At 39.2% G+C, this 22805-nt stretch overlaps 1 protein-coding gene across 3 annotated transcripts in view; it reads left to right on the top strand.

Annotated features, from left to right (window-relative positions):
• Positions 1 to 22805, top strand: part of LOC124304462 (E3 ubiquitin-protein ligase PDZRN3-B) — a 137199-nt gene that overhangs the window by 83107 nt on the left and 31287 nt on the right. Inside the window, exon 1 of one of the 3 annotated variants that reach the window (XM_046762727.1) lies at positions 18984 to 19058. The exons of the other annotated variants lie outside the window; for them this stretch is intronic. Within the exon in view, the coding sequence (XP_046618683.1) occupies positions 19017 to 19058 (42 nt within the window). The 5' untranslated portion in view covers positions 18984 to 19016. Of the gene's footprint in view, positions 1 to 18983; positions 19059 to 22805 lie in introns of those variants that run through there. 3 annotated transcript variants of the gene reach the window in all.

The raw sequence follows: 22805 nt of genomic DNA, 5'->3' as shown, positions 1-22805 counted from the left end.
TCTCTCTCTCTCTCTCTCTCTCTCTCTTTTGACATTTCTCTTTATTCTTTTCTCTGCCGATGTTTTTTTTTTTTTTTTCTATTTGTTATATTTTTTTTTCTCTATATTCTCCTTTTTTTCCTCTCCTCATTCACGTCTGTCCTCAGAAAATATTTCAATCCCGCGACTCTCATACACACCCGGCGGCAGCTGCAGCAACTTTCCAACGGCATTGATCTCGTGGCTCCGCATTGACTGGGACAGACTGACTTCCTCCGCGCGTTATCGTTATATGACTAATTGAAACAGCAATCAGCGCCGCCGCGACTCTCTTAATTACTCGTGACCTCTACTACTAGACTGCAGTTTCAACATGTTCATATACATGTACGGTATTAATTATTCGTTGGTTGAAATTATCTTCTCAAGATTTAGACTTTCTCAAGTGCCCGGCACGTGATTTGTTTACGCATACGCTTCGAGTGAACTTATACTTACCGATACTAAAATCAGAATAGAAATTACACATGTCTGCAAGACATTCTTCAGCTGCGTCAGATGTTTTTGGTAAATGATAGGTTTTTGATTTTTAAAATCAAGAATAGAACTTTTTGAGTATTTTTTCGGTTTCAGTGAGTGAAAATCTATAAGTAATCGTATGCAAAAAACCTGTGCAGTTTTTTCGGTTACAGGCCTGTGTTATTCTTCGGAAAATTGATTCACATACCGAGGTGCATTCCGTTTTCAGCAGCTACTGTTATTCAACCTCTCACGTAAGAAAATTTTCGCCGAGTAACGGAAAACTTCGATTTTAACACCTAGGCGATTATTAAACAGACGTTTCACGATTTTTTCCGTTATCAAACTCAAAAATGGTCCGTTTTTAAACCGAAAAAATACGTTGATTTGCCAATCAATATCACATAGAAAAAAGTGATCAGTTTTAGAACCTTCTGCATGTAGATCAGTCAAGATTTCATTTTCATATGGATCCCAACTAGACTTACTAGGCCGATGACCATAAACGCCGCTGAGCATAAAAAAATACTGACTTCCTCTAAAAAAAATGGTCGATAAGATTCCGGTCGGCGTTTTTCGTGTCTCTTGATCAGAAACTCGTGGCAGTTTATCTCAGTTTCATAAATTTCAAAACGGTGAATAAATCTCAAAAAGAGATTAGCCGGACCGTGATAAAAGACTTCGTAATTTTCACTGTATTAAACGAAAGTCGAATTTTTAATTCAGCGTTTGAATTCTCCTTTGATTTCACGATACTTTTATCGGCTCGTTTAACTTAGCTTCTATTGTTCTTCTCGCCATTAGGATAACTTTTGATCGTATACCAACGAAATATGAAGAGAATTCTTAGTCTCGGAAACACAAAGGCGCAAACGGAGTGTGAATTTAACGGATCTTGCGTTTTTTTTTTTTTTTTTCTTTCTTCTCTTCTTCTCTTTTTCTCGACAGAAGACTGAATCGAAACAAAACGAGGAGATGCGACATTTCTTGCTTCGATAAAGTAATCCATGATTTCGACCAGATCGACGCAACGTTTCTGCAACGCGTGGGTCATCCTGCTTCTAAAGTTTCGCGTGTCTCTTCCATTTTATTCGTATACCTTAAACCTATACACCAGCATCGTCTCCTTCTTTCCTAAGTGGTAAAAATTCATTTCTTTTCATTCCAATATCTCTCTTCTCCCCCTTCCTTTTCGCTTTCTCTTTCTCTCTCTCTCTCTCTCCTTCGCTTGCTAGCGCGGATATTATACCAAAAAGATTCTTCTTCTATCTCGTCATCCCTCTTATCCTTAAGAGCGGTGTCTTCTCTTCCTCGCCCAGCTTCTAAGAGTTTTCCTCAACTTCCACTTCGTAATGTAATGCTTGATCGATGTCACGACGCATAAATGAATAAACGTGTGCCCGTACAGCAGAATACGAAACCTTCCGGGAGATCGAATCGTGCGAAACATTCCCCGGAAATTTGAGCCGTGTAAATTACATCCTTTACTTCAATTCTCCCAAATCTGAAACGACTGTGATATATCATGAGAGCAACAAGTCGCGGAAACTTATTCATACGAGTATAATGATGATAGGATGTAAATATTAATAAAGTTATTTTTCGTGGAGGCTGGGTTCAAGTTTCGAATTTGAATGGTTCCGAAAGCGCCTAATTTCGAATTATTTGGTGGCGACACTTGAAGGAAAGAAATCAAACTTTGAAGAAACATCAAAGTTTTGAATGGTCGGAAAGCCGACGGCTCAAAGTTACGAGATGCAAGAATCCGAAAATTCAAGTTAAGATAGAGCAAAACTCTGATGGAGAATAATTCCGAAAAAATAAAGTTCCTATAGAGTAAAATTAAAATACACTCACACAACGTAGATTACTCAAGGAGTCGGCGTAAAAAATGAGAAAAACCAAAAATCACAATAACCAGAATTCCGAACGTCAAAATATCGAAAATCTAGAGCAAAAAAAGATCAAAGTGGTGAAATTTCACCAAGCCAAAAATTCACAAAACTGAAAATCTTCGATCACTCGGAATGTCGATTTTTAAATTTTCGCACTTTCGGAACTTCGATCTGTCGAAACTTTGATATTTCGTCAACTCTCAAGTTTCGCCATAAAAAAATTCGGAATTTGGTCCTTTTGGGACTTTTCAAATTCGTAATTTCAATCCCATCCCTTCTCAAGTAGCTACCATAAACTCTAATTGTTTCGAAAAGCTCGTAAGTCATCAACGTAAAGTTTTTCAAAACCTATTCGAGAAAAAAAAATGATATTTGCATTCTGCAATAATGTCCTCGTTAATTGAGATCAAACAATTTACCGGTGATTACCTAGAATCTACCATAACGCCGAACCAGAACGTATCTTGATGATAAACGCACCTCACCCCCGTCATCTTGAATGTCTTCTATCTCGTATCACGAAGATTGAGGATGTCTGTTCATACACAAGCCGACAAACCGTTCTCAGAACGCGTTATCTGCTGTTTCAGAATTTCCGTTGCGTTTTGTCAGGTGTCATGCAGTCCGACTTCCACGACAAACCGACCGACTCTTAGGTACCAGATTGAGTTTCTTCGGGCAAACAGATAAGCTCGTTACGTTACCGGTGTCGGTATGAATACCTTCGCATTATATATACTGAAACTACATTCGTACATCGTTTCTACAAAATCGTTGGATCAAGTACCTGACTTGAATTCAGTGACTTGGGAACCTAGGACTCTCCATTTACAGATTAGGTGACAGATTTTTTGCGAGATTTCAATGATTTCACGCGATTTTAAATGACTTCACACATTTTCGTACGATTTTAACCCGATTTTTAATAACTTCGAGCAACTTTCACCGTGATTTCAAATCGCGTGTCTAATGCCATAAGGTCGTAAGCGCCATCTTTCGATCCTTTGCTGTTGAAAAAGACAAAAAGAACAGATCAAAAATTATTTTTGTTATTCCTATTATTCTGTTAATTGACGATCATCGGATAATCGACATTTATAAAATCGACATGCTCACTGTATTATAAAGTTTGTTGATATCAATTTTTTATACGTTTTTGTAGGCTTTAAAGCGTTTGCGAAAAAAAAATTGACAGTTACGACCTATTGTTTATGTCTTCGACAATTTTGATTTTATTTTTTGTACTTCTGAATTTTTGCTAATTATGATTTGGCTAACGGTGAAAAAAAATTTTTTTTTTTAAATCATATTCCCTTTTGCGACTAAAATCGTATTTTTGGTTGTTGCGACCTTATGACAATAGATAAACGAATTTACTTCATTTCAATGTCTTCCAATCAAATTCTTAACGATCCGCGATTTGATTTTGAACCATTTGGAACAATTTCTTATGGAAATCGCTTCACGCGAAGTGGTTTTCGAATTCAAGAACACCGAATAGCCAATCCGTTTTAAAACTTTCGACGAGTCTAATCGAGGAAGATGATGACGGTATAGAATCGGATGAGGCGACGCAAATTCGTGACGGTTTCGTCTCACCGATCATATACATATACATGTGTATACTACGCAAAGACACAACGCGGTTAATTTCCTCAAATACGGTTATGTAGTCCGATATATAATATCGTCAGGAGGGAATTGCCCCGGGGTGGAAACTGTAACTGGATTGCAGCGCTTGATGCTATGGTGTAGGAGGCACGGTCGCTATTTCACAGTTTTGGAAAATTCAAAACTAGAGGAAAGAGATATGATATGATATGATATATATTTTTTGCCCTTGTACACTTTGAGGGAAACTGAAATTACATATACAAAAATTGAGTTCTCAACCTAAAAACATAGTGCTACAAAATATGCATAAGAAGCATATATAATACACAAAAATAGTAATAGTGGTTATGATAAAGTAGACACAATGATCGGTAATAATAAACCAGAGTGCAAGATTATCAGAAGACATTGCTATAACCTGAAACTTTTATAAGTTCAATTAAATTTCGGATATGAAATTGTGTAATTCAATAAACTTTCATATTAAGCCATTTGGACACAGCGTCTCATATATGAGACACCTTTTTCGAATCGGTTATTCGAGATTTATATTCAATTTTTGAGATATCGCTGTCATTTTTGTTCGGCATGATTGAATTTCTAGGATGTCAATGTTGATATTTTAATAGAGCTTTTCATGATTCCGCAAACATAGTGAGCGCTATAAATAAATAAGGTGTTGAAAATGTCCGTTTTTACAGAATAAATGTAATTGTCGGAAGGTTATGGGAGCTAGAAAAGTGGAACTCGGTAATCTTGGATTTTTTTGGTAGCTAAAAACGAATCCAAAATTTCAAGAATCAAAATAGTGGATCCAATATCGCAGACTCAAAATACAAGAAATGATCCGATTCGCTTGAAATTTGTTACTCGGGGGTTTTCTAGGTCGCTGAAAACGAATTGGACGTCGGAATTTCAAAATTCAAAATGGCGGATTCAATATGGCGGACTAGAAATATAAAAATTTATCCTACTCGCTCATATTAAATCCGCCGTTTTGGATTTTGAAAATTTCTGACACCTGACCCCATTTTTCAAATCAATGACATCAAGAACCCTCGCATACCCTGTTTCAAGGAATTTGACTCCAAGAAAATGATGTATGCTTCAAAGGGTCAAGCACAATAAAATAAATTATAATAAGTAACAAGTCCAACACACTAGTCAATAGCACGACTATCTAATAATAACCATATTTAAGCAGTAACGAGACATTTAATATACACGTAGAGAGAAAGAGAAAGAGAGAGATACGGTGTGGGGGTGGGGGAAAGGGGGGATATACAGATACCGATACCGAATATCGGGCATCGCTGTGAGACCGACGTCTCGTTTTCCGCCGCTCTAACCATTACTTGTAAAACTGCACGGTCGAGGTGTGGCATTATAAATTCTGATTAAGTGGTCTGTTAATTAATTATCACGCACGGGAGAATGTTGACGATAAAATCGTGGTATGAATTTATTATATACAGGGGAAAGAGTCGAGCGTACCTACATACTACATATACAGGTATGCAGCGCAGCGTAACGTGTTCGAGCGATTCTCTCCTGGGAGAAATATTCTGCGACCCTCTCTCCAGAGTTTGCGGCAATATGTTGCGGGGCTCTTCTGCCAATCCATCGTCCCCACCTTCCATACCTCGCGTCACCGAACTCGGGAAATCCCCAATGCGATTTAATAAATCTATACACACACACACACAGGCGCGGATTTATACGTATAACACATAGTGATGTGCAGGGGAAAATGGGGCGACGGGGCGACGGAAAACTGCAGCGGAAATCCGCGGGGGAGAAAGTTGCGAATCGAATATATATAATAATACCGTCGCGGTATGACGGGGGGGATGAAATAAAGAAGTCCGTCGAGACTTTTGTACGTGCATATCTCATACTGCTGTATTTAGGATTGGTTCTCGAATATACATATATATACTGTATATATATGGGGCTTTACACGCCAACTCAGTAAACGATTGACCATCACATTATTTAATTTCACCTAGAATTTTTTCTACGTTAGTACGACGCCTGAAATGGTTTCAAGAAATTTTTCAAATTTTTTTTTTATCACTCGTCTTTACCCTACGATTTTTTAAACCCGTCTCGAAAAGAATCAAACTGATTTTTATGAAAGAAGAAAAAAAAAACATTCAGTTTCGGAAATGAAATATCTTCACGCAAGATTTTTTTTTCAACATTTCTTTTATTTTTTAATTATGTTTTCTATCTTCTTTATACCTGTTGAAAATCTATTGTAATACATACCGCATCTCCGATTTGATTACTGATTTTTCAAGTTCTTTTTCGAGTTCGGAAATACACTCGTGATTTTTTTTCAAAAATTTTCACTAAAAAAATCTTTTGTATGTGGGGTATTCCATGCCAGCTCGACCAATGTATGGCCCTTAAGATTTTTGATTATGTTCAATATTTATTGTATTCGATTGTTCCAACTCTAAAACAGTACCCTGAATTATATCAGATTTTTTTTTCAACGCTTTAATCATCATACATCATACATCATACATCATACATCATACATCATACATAGTATTAAAGTTCGAAACCAAATTTTGGATTTTCGGATGTTCGGATGTTCAGAAAGTGACGTCACCCAAATTTTTTTTTCCTCTTGACGTCATAAATCTATAGTAATCGTAGACGACGAAAATCAACCAACCGAATTCCTCATTCTGGAAACAACCGCGCAGTAGAGCGGACGTATAAGAATCGCGGTCCGCGGATTTCGAGTACCAGGTTCTCCAGCTCCTGGATCCTGCGCTGCAGGTCCGCCACCTGGTGAAACTCGACTTCCGGGACAAGCGCTCCGTAGTTTCTGCGCTCCAGGTACGCTACCTGGTGAAACTCAACTTCCAGGACAAGCGCTCCATAGTTTCTGAGCTCAAGGTCTACTACCTGGTGAAACTTGACTTCCATGACAAGCGCTCCGTAGTTCCTGCGCTCCAGGTCGGCTACCTGGTGACTTTTGATCTTCAGGACTAATTTTCTGGAGTTCTGGCTGGCCAGATCCTCCACCTGGTGGATCTCGACCTCCAGGACTCGCGCTCCGTAGTTTTGGCTGTCCGGATCCTTGATCTGGTGACTTTTGACCTTTACGAGTAATTTTCTGTGGTTCCTGCGCTCCAGGTCCGCTACCTCGTGAATCACGACTTCCAGGACAACTGCTCCGTAGTTTCTGCGCTCCAGGTCCGCTACCTGGTGTAACTCGACTTCCAGAACAAACGCTTCTTAGTTTCTGAGCTCAAGGTCTACTACCTGGTGAAACTTGACTTCCATGACAAGCGCTCCGTAGTTCCTGCGCTCCAGGTCGGCTACCTGGTGACTTTTGATCTTCAGGACTAATTTTCTGGAGTTCTGGCTGGCCAGATCCTCCACCTGGTGGATCTCGACCTCCAGGACTCGCGCTCCGTAGTTTTGGCTGTCCGGATCCTTGATCTGGTGACTTTTGACCTTTACGAGTAATTTTCTGTGGTTCCTGCGCTCCAGGTCCGCTACCTCGTGAATCACGACTTCCAGGACAACTGCTCCGTAGTTTCTGCGCTCCAGGTCCGCTACCTGGTGTAACTCGACTTCCAGGACGAGCGCACTGTAGTTTCTGCGCTCCAGGTACGCTGCCTGGTGAAACTCGACTTCCACGAGAAGCTCTCCGTGACTCCTGCGCTTCAGGTCCGCTACCTGGTGAAACTCGACCTCCAGGACAAGCGCTCCGTAGTTATTGCACTCGAGGTTCGCTACCTGGTGAAACTCGACTTCACCGACTAGCGGACTAACATTTATTACCCATTGAACAACCCTCAAGTAGCGAGGGCGTGAGGTATCTGGTAAATCTCGTATCATCTAGTAAAACACTCACCATAAGTAAGCAAGCGCAGCGAGCGCACGAACACAAAAACCAGCTACACTAGGCATCCGACCCCGAACGAGCTTTAGCGAGCATGGGTTTTAAAGCTAGTTACTAATAAATTTCCAGACCGGCTCTATTATGAAACGATTCTATTTTCTATTCTTTGTTGACATTTACAATTTACAACTAAAACATTGTTCGAACGGTCCAGAAGAGTGCAAAGTAAAAGATATAAGTTTTGAAAATTTTAAATGCGGTCATTTTTAATATCGCCTTAGATATTTATAATTAACCGGTTGAATGAAAGACCTGTAGGGTACAGAAAAATTTAGGGTATAGTCTTAGAGTTGGGACAGTTGCATCAAAAAATTTTAACAAAATCAACAATGATGAGAGTCATACGGTGGTCGAGTTGGCACAGGATTCCCCATACACACGCATACCCACATGTACATATACATGTGTATGTATACAGTTGGAAAAGAGCTGCGGATATGAGACGAAAGAAAACTTTCTTCGTTTTGGTACGCGCTTGGGCTAAACTTGAAATATATCTGTATGAATGGGAATATAAAAAGAAGAGAGAGAGAGACAGAGAAAGGAAAGGGAAGGAAAGAACACGATGAATAGTATTCGGTTGAATTATTACCTATACACTACGTTTATTTATTATTTTAGGGAAAAGAAATATATGCCACAGCTGTGTGTATAAATATCCATGTTGTTACATGTTTCGATTTTGCTAGTATCAGTTGATCGAATAATTCTCAAGACTGTATGTGTATGTATGTATATATGTACATATATTATATACACGATCTTTTTTGCACTTAAAAGTTAAGTGAAACGCTAGCCAACTAAGAAGAACGGAAACAAGAAAAAGGAAAAGAAGGAAAAAAATGTTCACTCAAAACTTTACTCCCTTGGACGTTTTTATTACTTCTTTTTCTTTTTCTTCTTACCACCGCTGTCTTCTCGAAGAGTTTTCTCACATTTATTATATATTATTATATTCGCGGGCAAATTGTGAAAAAGTGAGAACGAACACTGGTATAATAGTAATAATATCGATGATGACAGTTTTTCTGTTTGAATTGGCAACGAATTTGAAGTAAAGTTTTTCGATGGACGGAAATTGATGCAGGGCGATTTTATTGGCGAACACGAAGATCTTAGGCACTAAAAAAAAAAAAAAAAAATATGTAGCATATTTTTCGGTCTCAATCTGACACTATCTGATATTCAAGTTCTGACTCGGCGAAAAAAATAATTGGCCAATTTTAACACTGCCAATTTTTCACATTCGGTGGTCATGGGTTATGTTATATTTAATGAGATTGAGTTTGTTTCGCGCTCGGTCGACTATGGCACTGTAGATTTCTCTGTGTTGCCAACATAACTGTCTAGTGGAAAAATTTAGACGTCTCAGATTCATTGTCCCCAAGTGTACGTACCGCGATTAAGACTAACTACTTATTCGGTATTTTCCTCCGGGTTAGAGGTAAATGGATTTTGTCAAACCTTGAGTTCTTTTTTAAATAGCAATATATCGAAGGGTGGAATTTCCGCAAGGTGTGAGGAAAACCGGCGACGCCGAGAGGAAAGATGGAAGCTGACGAAAAAGCAGCAAACGAAGAGATTAGCAAGGTGCGACGTCGAGGGAACGTCAGTCTAGCAATTTCACCCCTCGTTCCGGGGTTGAAGGCTCGAGGCGCCGCACTACTTCTTTCTTGGTGTATTTACCCTCTTGGCTTCGCCCGACTTTCTTCTATTTTTACTCCCTTATTTATTTCCTTTTTCCGTTACGCTGCTTTTTTCCCAATTCCCACCCCACTCCCCTCTCTACTTTTCTTTTATTTTATTTCCCGTTTTTATTGAATTTGTAGATTTTTCCACCCTACCGAGTTTCCCCTTCACTCAACTATTTTCCTTTATCAAAACGACGACACACGCCAAATCACGAAATCTTTTCCGTCCATACTTCAGTTTTATCATGTACTAGCTGGACCCATTTTGCATAATTTATTGAGCTCGTGTTACTCGGGAAGATCTGGGTAACGATTTGGTATAAGTTTTCTCTAAATCAGTCCGCTGATTCTCGAGTTTATCGGCAACAAACCGACGAACAGACAAAGGATTTGATATGTTAGTACAGATATCGTGTCTTTTAGTTTTATTTTCTTTCTCTGAATTCTGCTTTGCCAAGTGCGCGACAAAATATTTATTTATAGTTTTCAAAAACAAAATTGCCGTCGATGTAACCAAAGATAACTCATTCGAATTACATTCTGCACACGAAACTAAAAAATGTAATGTATGTTCTTTGCACGGAAAACTTTGCTACCACAATCCGAAAGATTTTTATGCTGTTTCTTCAATAGTAGCAACTCACTGCCATCCACGATTCAAAAGTTTCATCCAAAAAACGGCAGAATTTTGTCGTATTTTCTCAGCTATTAATTCTACAGCATTTTGGCTCAGCTTCTTAAAATCCCAGTGTCCAAATTAGTCGAAAAAGACTCCGAAGAGTCCGTTTCGAAACAAAAAGTTTTTGGAGCCAAAAATGGTTAAAAAAAACTAAGGATAGCTAGCCATTTTATATTTTTCGATTCGAATTTCGTCCTCTAATGATTCAGTTATGCTGGTACGATTATTTGATTGATTTTGAAAGAAAGAAAAAAAACAGCGCGCAAATTTTTTTGTCATCGTGAGTAAATTTGAGATTCATTGAAACTGCAGATCGACATCCGACGATTTATCCAGTCGTGCGGAATTCGAGGAGATTTAACTCTGTAATGACGAAAAGTAAGATAAAAAGAAATGTTGAAATTAACAGCCTTGGCAAACAGTTCCGATATTGAACGCCTCGTTTTTTATCCCCGCAGCTGCACGTCGTCGTCGGCACTCGGGTCCAGTTCGGAAATTGAAATACCTTCTCCGCCGTCCGGATTGAAGGAGTATAAGGCAACTGTGAAGGACGTGGAAAAGGGTTGAGCTGCAGTTTGTCGCGAGCCGCTTCGCGAATGCAGAGATAACAATTTCCGCCTCTTGATGCAACAATTCTGCGCGGAGAATTCTACTGAAAATTGAAAGTTTTGATGACCGGAGTTTGTTGCATAGCAGGAAAAGTTTCTCCGGTATCCTTTCGCTGGAGAGCAACGAGAGCTTGAATAAGGCGACGTTGACGATTCGTATACAGAGAATAAGAAATGCGAAACTCGATGCTAAGTCCGCGAGTTTTCAAGACTGGACTCCTTTCTCAAGAAAGCTAATTGTCCGTTCGAGTTTCTTATCCCGTGTTTAGGAGACTTTCGATTCCTCGGAGAGTCCAGCCCCTGGATCAAAGAAGATCTCATCCCCTTTGGTCCGAGGCTAGACGGTCCTTCGAGCTTTGATTGACCAGAAACTATCGATTAACCGTATCAGTCGGGCTCGAATCTACTCGAAAAGAAGTTGAAAAGAGTTCAAGTATCCAAAAGCCAGGTTCGAATTGGAGCAGATTTTTTTTTTTTTTTTTACTCCTGGACAAAATCAAAGCATTACTTTTTACCGAATTGAAAATTCTCCCGCGGCATAAAAACTAGTTTGTTTTAGCTTAACCGGTTGACTGATACGAGTTTTTTACAGTTTTTGTGCCAAAACTGGTAGCCACATACAAACGACCAAATTACACCAACATTGGTACCCGAGATTTTTGTGGGTCTCTGATATTATTTCAAAAATTATTTTTGAATTCGCCACCCCCTAAGGTTGAAAAACGATCTCCAGCATATCAAGAGAATAGTTAGAAATTTACTTCACTTCTTATTTTATATTGGCATCAGGTTGGTATTTGTGAAAAGGCCTGTTAGTTGGCTAGTTTTAGTTTTAGTTATGGATTTTGGTATCCAGATTTATTTAGACTATAGTTGAGTTTTTGTTATTCTAATGTTGTTTTACTTTTCGATTATTCTTCAATTTTGGGTTCGAAGTTTATGAATCAAAAAACCCCCGAGTGATGTATTTCAAATCAACTGCCTAATCTCACAAAAAATTCAAGTATTACCGTCGCCATTTTGGATCCTCTATTTTGCAGTTACTCAATTCTGATAACGGATTTATCATCAGCGAGCCCAAAAACCCCCGAGTAACAAATTTCAAAAGACTTACTCCACTTCTTGAATTTTGGGCACAAGGGTGTTGAGGTAGTCATAATTACCGGTATTTGAAGCCGCCATTTTGATTCCTTCATATTGATTTTTTCAATTCTGCTTTCAAAATCGGATTCAGTGACTCACAAGACGGTAGTGTACCAATTTTCGCCTAACTCTATCGAGAAATATCTGACTTATTAAAAAATTTAGATATATGACCCATCACCAGTCAACCAGTTAAAACTAACTCATTTCGTTTGACTCTTTCCCAATTGAGTATATTTAAGTGAAAAAAGATATACCCATAGTATACTTTCTTCACAGAATTTTCCAAAATAATTGTGGAGTACTGTTTGACAGAATCCATACGTACAGGTGTCTCGACAAAATTGACTCGTGCGACAATTACCTATTTTGCGCACCAGTATCGCAATCCACTATTTTTCATTGCGAAAACAAGCGTTCAAGCCATGGTTCGGCACCAAAAAAAAAACTAACAAACATAGCCGGAATTTGAACGCAATATAGTATTCAAAAAGCAGTTTGGGTACTCGAACCGGAAGCGGCGGCCATTTCGGCGACGATACGTCTTCCGCCTTCGAGTTGAAATCGATCCACCCTTCAAAAACGTCGCCGAGGGCACTTGGAAGCCGCTAATTATCCCGGCGGTGCTGGTCTATCCCCGAATTTTGAGGCTTGGAATTTCGGTGACAAAATCTCTCCCCCTTGTCGTGCCGATTTCAACGTCAAGCCTGCGGGGTTTCGAGGCGGCGGTCTTTTTTTAGCCGTATACAAACAGTCGACGAAGCTGAGAAAAACTCTCTTCTACGGTAATGAAATCCACGTTCAATTCCTTACGAACTATTTGGGGCGCTAGACCTTGGACTTCTCCTTATTCTCCTTCTGTTTTCACAACGAAACGCCCCAAAGAAAAACTTAACCGTGCCGTTTAACCCCCGTTGCGACGCTTGCGGCTCACCGAAAAACTGTATTTTCTCTTTTTTTTTTCTTTACTCTCGTTTTTTGCTACTCGATTCGACACCAAGAGAAATTTTCAATTCTCGTTATAATTATACACTCTTGAATGATAAATGAAAAATAGTTAGGCCAAGGTCCGATGAACAAGTTAGACACATATGTGTCCGAGACGTCCTCTATAAATACCCAACCTTCTATGGCCAACGCTAGCTGGCTTCAATTCGCAATGAGACGCATAACGTGAAAAAATGTACAAGCCTATTATTCATTATCAAATATTATTCATTGCAATATGAACTCCTATGAGATTTTATCTGGGCCAAACGGGCGAGTAACCTTTTAAGTGTACTACAAACTATCGCATTTTTTTTTCGAACATAACCAAAAAATTTTGTAATTCTGAGTAAAAAATGAACAGTATCTAAGATGTGTATAAACCGGAAAATCTGGTAAAATGTATCGCTGTTCTTTTTTATTATGGCCACTAAAGTTATGTTTTTTGGTAACCACGGTGAAAATACGATGTTTGTGAAACAATAAATGAATTTCGATTATTGCCTTCTTCAATTTTAAAAATTTAACTATCTTGACAAAGAGATTTGATGTTGCGATAGCTAGAAAATTTTTTACGTGTCACAAATGAAATAAATATTAATGAAACGCAGAGAACGATCAGCACGTGGCTCGAAACTTGGCCGAATGAGAAAAACTCGGGTATTTTCATCTGTCAACATTCTTGTAAGCAAAAATAATAATCTCGATATCAACTGACCGAATCTGTTATATTTCCTCCATAAATCGTCGAAGCAAACTAAAACATGGACTGAAATACAGAGAATAAACTCGCAAAGTTTTCGAAGCAAGCTTTTAATCTCATCTAGCCAACTATATTATAGGTTAGGACGAGATTCATTTCGGCTTTGGGAATAATCCCATTGAATGGGTGTTTACTTCCGGATGTCGGTTGACGGTGATGTCTTTTTTCTTTTTGCTTTTTTTTTCTGTTTTTATCTAAGTAACGAAAAGGGGGAACCGAGAGTGGCCGGCGCTTGTTTTTTCGCAGAGCTAAGTCTAATGCCCCGTTCAATTATACGAGCGAAGATATCGTGGCCGATTGATCGGGAAGTTGACCATCTCATTGCGGCGTTAGACAAGCTTATACAGGAGAAATGTAATTGGCGTAGGAGAAGCGGAAAAGCAGAATCCCCTAATACCTAATATACCCTCCTTTGTTGACCCGGCTAACCCCAAATTCTCTCTGCAGGGACCGAAACCGAATCTGCGGGGAACAACGCGCGTCTCCCTTTTGTGCCATTCGTCCTTCCTTCCCGAATGTTCCTAGCCGCTCGCTAATGATGTCCGAAAGAAAGCACTTTGTTCACCCTGTCAGATCGCTGCGGTGAAGAGAGAAGGAGGGAGGGAGAGAAGGACAGGGAGAGAGAGAGAAAGAGTGAGAGGGAGGGAGGGTAAGGGTAAGGGTTAAAAGGGAGCGATCTGTGCGAAGCGAGTTCGGAACACCTAACGGAAATTAAATTAAATCGTACGTGTGCGCGAGTTCCCTTCAACCAGCTCTCTCTCCCTCTCTCCCTCTCCCTCTCTCTCGCTCTCGCTTTGGCATTTCTCTCCTTCTCTCTCGTTGTCGCGTTCACCAAAGTGACGAAGTGACGAAGTCCTAACTCGATGGAACCGGTCTTAAACGTCTACGAAATTAGAACTCGGGGTGAAATATACCGTTAGGGTGGTTGTTTAAAATTTACTCCTACGTCCTGGTACCGTGGAGTTTTAAAATTGAGGATTCAAAAAAGAAGTTCACCCACTGTTACAACGCTCTACGACTTTTTCACTACACAACCGTGCGCTATACGTGGCACTCGGAAATACGCGAGGACAACGACGAAGGTTGAAGTGTAAATAAAAGATGAAGGGGGTGAGTAAGCGAGGACGTTAAACGGCAATAAAATCGCTCGTAACATGGGCGTTAAACCGTCAGTCACATCTCGAATTTCTCCAAGAAATCGACTCCGAATTCGCTTCGAGCAACACTTATGCACGCACGCTGTCCATGTATATGGATACATAATGTAATTCTCTACGAGAATGCAATTAACTTAAAGTTACAGTAACGATGCATGTTCTGGAATAATCATTATTTCGTAGTTAGAGAAATGTCTGAAATTTAGGGAACCATGATAAACAAAACATCATGAAATATTTTGAAAAGTAAAGTCCTTGAAAGTCATTCAGATATTTCACAATAATGATTTTTCCCCTGATGTTTCGTAACGTTAACGTTACTAACTTCACGCTTGTCAGCGCCGCCCGTTGGCGTAACAGAAAAGGTCACACCTTTGACAGCGCTACCTGTGGCGACAATAAGAATCATGAAGATTAAAGTAAGGGAGTCCAATTCTTCGTACCTTTCATCCGGTATCAACAATCTGTACAGTAAGGCTCGAGCTGGCTGAGATTGAACGGCGCTAATGTCGCAAAGATCCAACGAATGGTGGGGAGACTAAACAGAGACCGATATATTTCTTATTATTATTCGCCAAAAATAAGTTTTTGAGGTTACGTTGATCCGCAACTTCTACTTATTTTTTTAATCAAGATACACAATTAAAAAGCATTATATTTTTGATATGTTTGCCAAGTGATATGGGATCAATTTAATTTTCTACCATAATATAACGGTGACCGGATTTCGATGAAATTTAATATAGGGGAGCGTCTTGGACCGCTGATTACGAATGTTGACTCGAAATCTGAAAATTCAACATGTCAGATTCAATATGGCGGACCATAATCCAAAAAGTCATTCGATTTTGATGAAACTCAGTGCCCGGAGGTTTTCGAGACTGCTGATTGGGAATCTGAACTTGAAATTACAAAATTCAAAATGGTGGATCCAATATGGCAACATCAAGTGACTTTTGGGATTTTGGTCCCAACATTGGATCCGCCATTTTGTATATTGTAATATTAAGTGCAGATTCGTAATCAGCCACCTCAAAAACCCTTCAGTAACGAGTTTCACCAAATTCGTATGACTTTTTGGATTTCGGTCCACCATATTAGATCCGCCATTTTGAATTTTCAAATTTTATCGAAATCCATTCAATAGATTTAACGTGCCCCTGAGAGTGTTAAATGGAAAAATCCACCTTCTTTGGGGCACGGGTTTGAGTCGAGATAAAAAACGGAACAAAATAAGGAATTATTTTTGATTTATGTAGAGCTAATTCGGGGGGTGAGCCGGTTGAAATTCAAAAATAAATTTTTCAAGGACCACCCTAACATATATAGTCAATTCTGACCAACTTCACCTCACAACTTTACAATGACAGCGTTGCTTTGAATGAAATTCTAAAACTACTAAACGACAAATTTTCGAGAACGAATTTTTCGTATTCGCCCCAATAGAGATCGGACTCCTTTACTCCAGTCTCCACGCACGAAGCCAATACCGGAACTCCGTAAACCTTTCCATTCGAGTTTTGAAACGTGGTTCCTAATACCTTTTAGCAACTTCTATTCACTCCTCATTTTCCGTCCGCGAAAAGCCTCCGTAACTGTTCGGCATACGCGAGGAGAGGAAAAAGCTTCGTAGTCCCGTCTTCACCCGCCGACTGATTCGATCAAGTATAGATCAAAGTCGATGTGCCTGCGCAGCGGCCTTTTGCATTTTAGGGATGTAGGAACGGGGATGTACAAGGGACACCTATAAGCCTGCAGCTGGGGGCCTCAAAAGAACAATTCGTTCAATGAACCGGAGAAGTTTAAGTGGAGTTTTACTTTATCTCGGAGGATCGAAACTCCGGGTATAACGTTTGATCATCCCCCTGCAGCAGCCCATCCGCATTCTCCTCTTCCGGTCAGTTCGCCTACCCATAATCCGTACGTACCTGTTACACAATTTTTTAAAACACTCTGAAGTATCATCGAGCATTGCGGTACAATGGACGGATGAATCGGGAATATAAGGGATGCTAGGAGAGCCTCGAGAAGACGAAGAAACAATTAAGATGGTAAACACGGGAACCACTCCGAAGACGATATCTTTCGTCGATAGTGCGGGGGATGGCATAAAAGTCGAGGAGGGGTTTTTTTCTTTCGTAAATCGGAGAGTGGAAATGGACAGCCATTACATCCACGCTACTCGAGGAGGGGTTGAGGGGTCCCTCGTAAAAATATGATTAGCCGGTCGACTGCATGGTTTAGAGAATAGAATAAAGCTGCGATGGATGTGCGTTGAGGTCGGGCTGAACGAGCCAAAGCTTCTCGAGAATACGGCGCTGTGTAAGGATGAGAAAAGGGAAGAATATAAGGAGAGGAGGAGAGACGTTCTCGTAAAAGGATCCCCCGTCAATATCACCGCAGCATGCGGGAAAATATGCACGGTGCGTCAATCTCGATCGGTTTCGAGATGACGAGAGGCATCGTTCTGAGACGATGCGATGACGTGACAGAAATTTTTTTTTCATCCTTGCGTTCAAACGGGGACAAAAAATTAGGAGTCGAGAGACAAGGAGGAGAAGACTTTGGTTGGATGAAAATCAATACATTTTATTCATTCGATTACGAGATGAGTTATTGAAAATACAAGAGTATGTAATACTGGGATTGCAAACGAAAGCTTACGTATAAAAAATATCCAAGTTCACCGAAAGTCTTTTTTTTTTTTTTTTTGAAATCGTTTGAGTATTGCTGAATGATCGATTTTACAATAATGCAACGATATTAATTGTGATCAACAAATGACAGTATTGATCATTTTCTAAGATATAACACAGAAGTACGTTCGAAACGATTTCGTAATATTCGAAATCACACTGAAATCGGTAATATTAAAACAAAATTATGCATTAGTAATCATTGGTAATCATGAGAAATCATTTATGATTACATAAATCTCTTTGTAATCTTAAGTAATCAAGCAATCTCTCAAGTAATGACTTTATAAAATTTAAGTAATCACGAAATATTATACATATAATCATGACGTCACGTTTTCTCAATGAATACCCCTTGAAATTAGTGTTTAAGTCACCTTGTAAAAATAGTCTTTTGAATAAAACGAGACATCCTAGAGTGAAATCAAACGAATAATTTACTAGAATTACAATATTCTTAAATCGACTCGAATTGTGGTGATACATTTTTGTATTTTTCAACGAGTTCTACTTACCTTACGAAAACAATCATTTCAAAATCCCCAACATCCAATAACCTCTTGATAAAATTAATTGAAAAAAAATAAAATAAAACTATTACTTTTCTGCAAACCAAATTCCGTAATTCTTCTCGATATAAAAAAAATATCGCAAACTTTTCCTATCGATACTTATATTTCCACCGGTATGGATAAGGGTCGTTAATTAATAAGGACTAAGGGATCCGTCTCTCCGATTGTGTTGCACTCGTGGAAGACGTTTTCGTTGTTTCTCGTCTCGAGGAGGAAGAAAAACGAGGCCAAAAACCTCGGATCCTCGCACACAAAGCCATATTATTGTGGCGCGTGTCCAAGTGGCCTGAAATTTATTACATTATCCACGAGTTTATGATTCACATATTTTTTGTTTAATTTGAAATATTTTTCCCCCCTTCTGCCGCTCACTCTCTCTCTCTCTCTTGTATTATTATATAATATTACATTTTTTCAAGCACTCTTCTCTTGTCCATCTCAATTGTGAAAGAAGAGGGGGAAAGAGAGAGAGAGAGAGAGAGAGAAAGAGACAGAGAAATATCTTCCAAGCGCGCTAACGATTGTTTCCCTTTCTCTGTTGCAGGTTCGTTGAGTACTTTTCGCACGCACGAACGAAAAAGAAAGAAAGAAATAAAGGAAAAAAAATACATATATATATATATATATATATATATATATATATATATATATATATATATATATATATATATACACACACATATATATATATATATATTATATGTATTTTATATATATATATTTATCATACACGTATATATGTATGATAAGAAAAGAAAAGAAATAAGAAAACGGCAGCTCGAAATATGAAAATAAGAAAAGCGAGACCAGGAAAGACGTCAAGCCAGGTATTGTGCTGTACATTATCTGAACAATTTTCAGGCTTCTGCCCTCACCGCGAAAACTCCATGAAGTAAGAGACGATGGCCTCTTTCCCTTACTCCGCATGGTAACCCTCGAAATCTGAATAGGAGATCAACTGAGACCTTATATCGTTTTCATACATTTTTCCTCCTCAGTTTTTTTTTTTTTTTTTTTCGTTTGTTTAGCTCGCCTTTTCATCCTTTTGACAATACAGCCCAACACTGATTGGATCAAAGTTATGGGAACGTTTTCTTTTTTTTTTTTTTCTACCTCATCTCATTGATCGTCGTTACGAAAATAAAGAGACCTTTTCATTTTCCAATACACCTACGGATGATATGGCTAAACCATGAGAAAAAGGTACTATTTATCTTTCCTATTACACGAACGGGATATAAAGAGAACTGTTATTGTATATTAGACGATAAGTCTTTCTTTTTCTTCTTTCCTTTTTGCTTGGGTAATGTCTAAATGCCAATTTTTGCTGATTTTTTGCCCAAGTCTAAGAGGCTGAAAAATTCCGCGAAAAAACCGGAAGAAACATGACTTTTTAAATGTTTTTCAAACGGAAGGAAGTCACAAAAGCTGTGTGGCACCTCTTAGATTTGAAATAAAATTGAAAAAAATTTTTGTTTCAAGTGTTACATCCCCCTTATTAAAAAAAAAAAAAGATTAATTTCAAACAGTCTATCATGTATACTGAGTTGAAAATTTGTAAAATTTTTTCCTCGGCTTTGACCAAAACCAACGACTTGACATACCAAAGTACAAGTTTGCAAATAACCAGAATAGAAAAATGACAGAGAGAAAGAAGAAAAAAAAAATGGAAGGAGAACGTGTGAAATTGACACACGTATAATCAAGGTACGACGAGAGAGTTTTGTGACCGCAGGGTGAAGTAATTGTTCCTGCATTTTGCGAGGCGTTAGGTGGCAGGGGCGGGAGAAAAGTGAGTCAGGTCTAATCTAGGCGTCGCAGAACAGGCGTCGGACAGGAGGGTCTGCAAGCCCCGGAGGCGGAGGGGCCAACAACTTTCTATACGCCATTTTCCCCTCCCCGTTTTTCCATGCACATTATACAAATGCCTCGGACACAAAACGGTCATGGTTTTAACTCCCGGTGGTAACAAGGTACGGAAACAATCATTCCTGCACCGGTTATACCGGCAGACAAAAAGTCTATTAAAAGGAAAATGTACACTTATACCGTACGGTAGGTGCTTCGACGTCGACGACGTCAACGACATCAACCCTCCTTACTTCGTCTCCGACGCAACGCGCTGTTCTCGAAGGCTGTTCATTAAAACGTCATCGCCTTTCTTTCGTCCTGGTACCCCGGCGCCGAATCCTGCCTCCGCTCTCTTACTCCCTTCTGATTCTTCTTCTCCTTCTTCTTATTCTTCATCTTCTTCTTCTTCTTCTTCTTCTTCTTTTTCGAGGGATAAAACGGAGTCGAGAGGAGAGGACAGACGGCAGGAGAACTAACCGGGAAAAGCAGGGCGAGAGCAGTTGCTAGAGGGTCCCTCGGGAGCTCTCCTTAGGGGAAATCCTTAAGTCAATCAGAAGGGATTACTTGCGGCCGGGGCGGAGGAGGAGGTGCGTGTCCGTCTTACGTGCGCCGCCGGTCTAGCCGACGGTTCGATTCCTTATTCCCAACGTCAAAGAAAGACCGGAGCTACTGGTTTCCCCGAGAAGTGGATTATATCCTATTATTGTCCGGGTGCGGAACGTTATTAGCCAGATAAATCCGGCGAAAACGGCCGTTGCGGCTGATTCGCGAATCCAGCGTTCCTGCACATTCCTTTCTTTCTATTTTTATTTTTTTTTTACATATATTTCGAACCATCTTCCATCTTTCACTTCAGTCCAGAGGATTCTATAATCCATCTTTACCGACCGAGTAAAATGTCGCTCATGAAACCAATGTTGAGTAAAAATTTCTAACAACTCTTTTATTTCGTGCAACAGTAACGAGAGTAAAAATATTCCCATACTATAAGTGGTAATTCAATTATAAGAATATTATTGCATAAAACGAATATTTAATTTGATTGTTAATGTACTAGAGATTGCATGCAGAATGGCGCAATTTAGTGTTTTTTTTTTTCGTTTTGTTTTGTGTGAATGAGGCGCAAGCGTGAGCAGTAGATCAGAATAAGCAGAATTTTACTCGGTCGGTAAATAGTGACTATAGCATCCTCTTTAAGTCCTGCTGCGTTTCGGCCGCTGGTTGGAAACGCACGAAATTCATCTTGTTTCGACTCCCGTTATCCCGGTTGAATCGAAGGATTTTCCTTTCAATGTTTCATCTGCCTGTGCTGTGATAAAAAGCGCTGAAGCTTCTTTCGCGATTTCAACCCCATGCATTCGTACAGCCTTGATCAAATAAGATTTCATCAATGAGCGTCGCGTCGTCGGTGTAGGAAAGATCAGGCAATGAATGCTGATTCAGATACACACTGCAGCATGAAGAAGAAAAAAGAACCCCTCACATTGCCATAGAGACTCGCATCGAAGAAAGCCACGGGTTGAAAATTAATCATAGATAGATAATTGAACCGCTGACAGTTGCGTTAAAAAAAGTGTCGATGGAGAAAAATAAATATTCATCCAAAGTTACAAATTCAATTTATGAAAGATGAGAACCGCGTATATTCATGTCGATCATAGATCTCCAATTAATAGATATTGATTTTACATATTTGATTCCGACGTCAAAATATCTGTTTTTTTTCAGTTTTTGTTTACTATGAACTTGACTTGTAACCCTTGTAACCGTTACTTCCTCGGTTACTTCGGTTTTCTTACCAGATTCTACAACTCGTGATATCTCACCTCGAACCTCTTCCGCGTTATGTTTGTGCCTCTTATTTCTGAAGGTAAAAAAGAATACTGTGTGATCCACGACACACCGGAGTACAATTTCACGGGATTAAATCCTGCCCTCGTTTGATAACTAACTCGGCGCTTTTGCATAATTCCTTTCAGTGTTGATACGTTGGTCGCAGTGGTCGCATTTTGCGTGAATACTCACGTTATACATACATATGTAAACATATACATACACACGCTAAACCCCGTGGTTAATCTTTTCGCTCGGATTACACCGGTGGCATCTATATATATATATTCATATATATATGTGTGTGTGTGTGTGAATATGTAGAGTCGAGGTATGGTGGGGGTAATTTTTCCGTCCCCACACAGTAAAGTAGGGTCCTTCCTTCCAACCGTGGGAGTCCCTCAACGTGAACAAGCCCACGACCCTCTCCGACGCCGCTAATGATTTGCCTTAACGCGAAACAAATGTACCGTATTCGATCCTATATTTCTTACGTTGCTTCAAAAATTGTATGCATATGATGAAATCTTTTTTTTTTCTTATCTCATTGCCAGAAAATTATCAATATTTCTTGAACACATCACGTGATCTCTCGTTTCACTATGCGTGCAATGGGTATGGGAAAATTTGGTGAAGATTTTGTGGCGGGTGTATAATGTATAATATACATATATGGGGAATTCCATGCGAAATCAACCAACGTTTGACCCTGAACATTTTAAATTTTGTTCAACATTTTTTTTTTTTGTAAATGTCCCAACTGTAAAACAGTACCCTGAATTTTTTCAGATCTTTTACTTCGCCGGTTAATTGTTTATAAATATTGAGAATGATTTTGAAAAGGACCGTTTTTTGAAATTCTCAAAAACAGTATTTTCTTACACAAACAT

The sequence above is a fragment of the Neodiprion virginianus genome, chromosome 5, assembly GCF_021901495.1.
Source record: "Neodiprion virginianus isolate iyNeoVirg1 chromosome 5, iyNeoVirg1.1, whole genome shotgun sequence".
Classification (NCBI taxonomy): Eukaryota; Metazoa; Arthropoda; class Insecta; order Hymenoptera; family Diprionidae; genus Neodiprion; species Neodiprion virginianus.
Note: the sequence above shows the minus strand (reverse complement) of the source record. Positions and strands in the feature narration are given on the sequence as shown.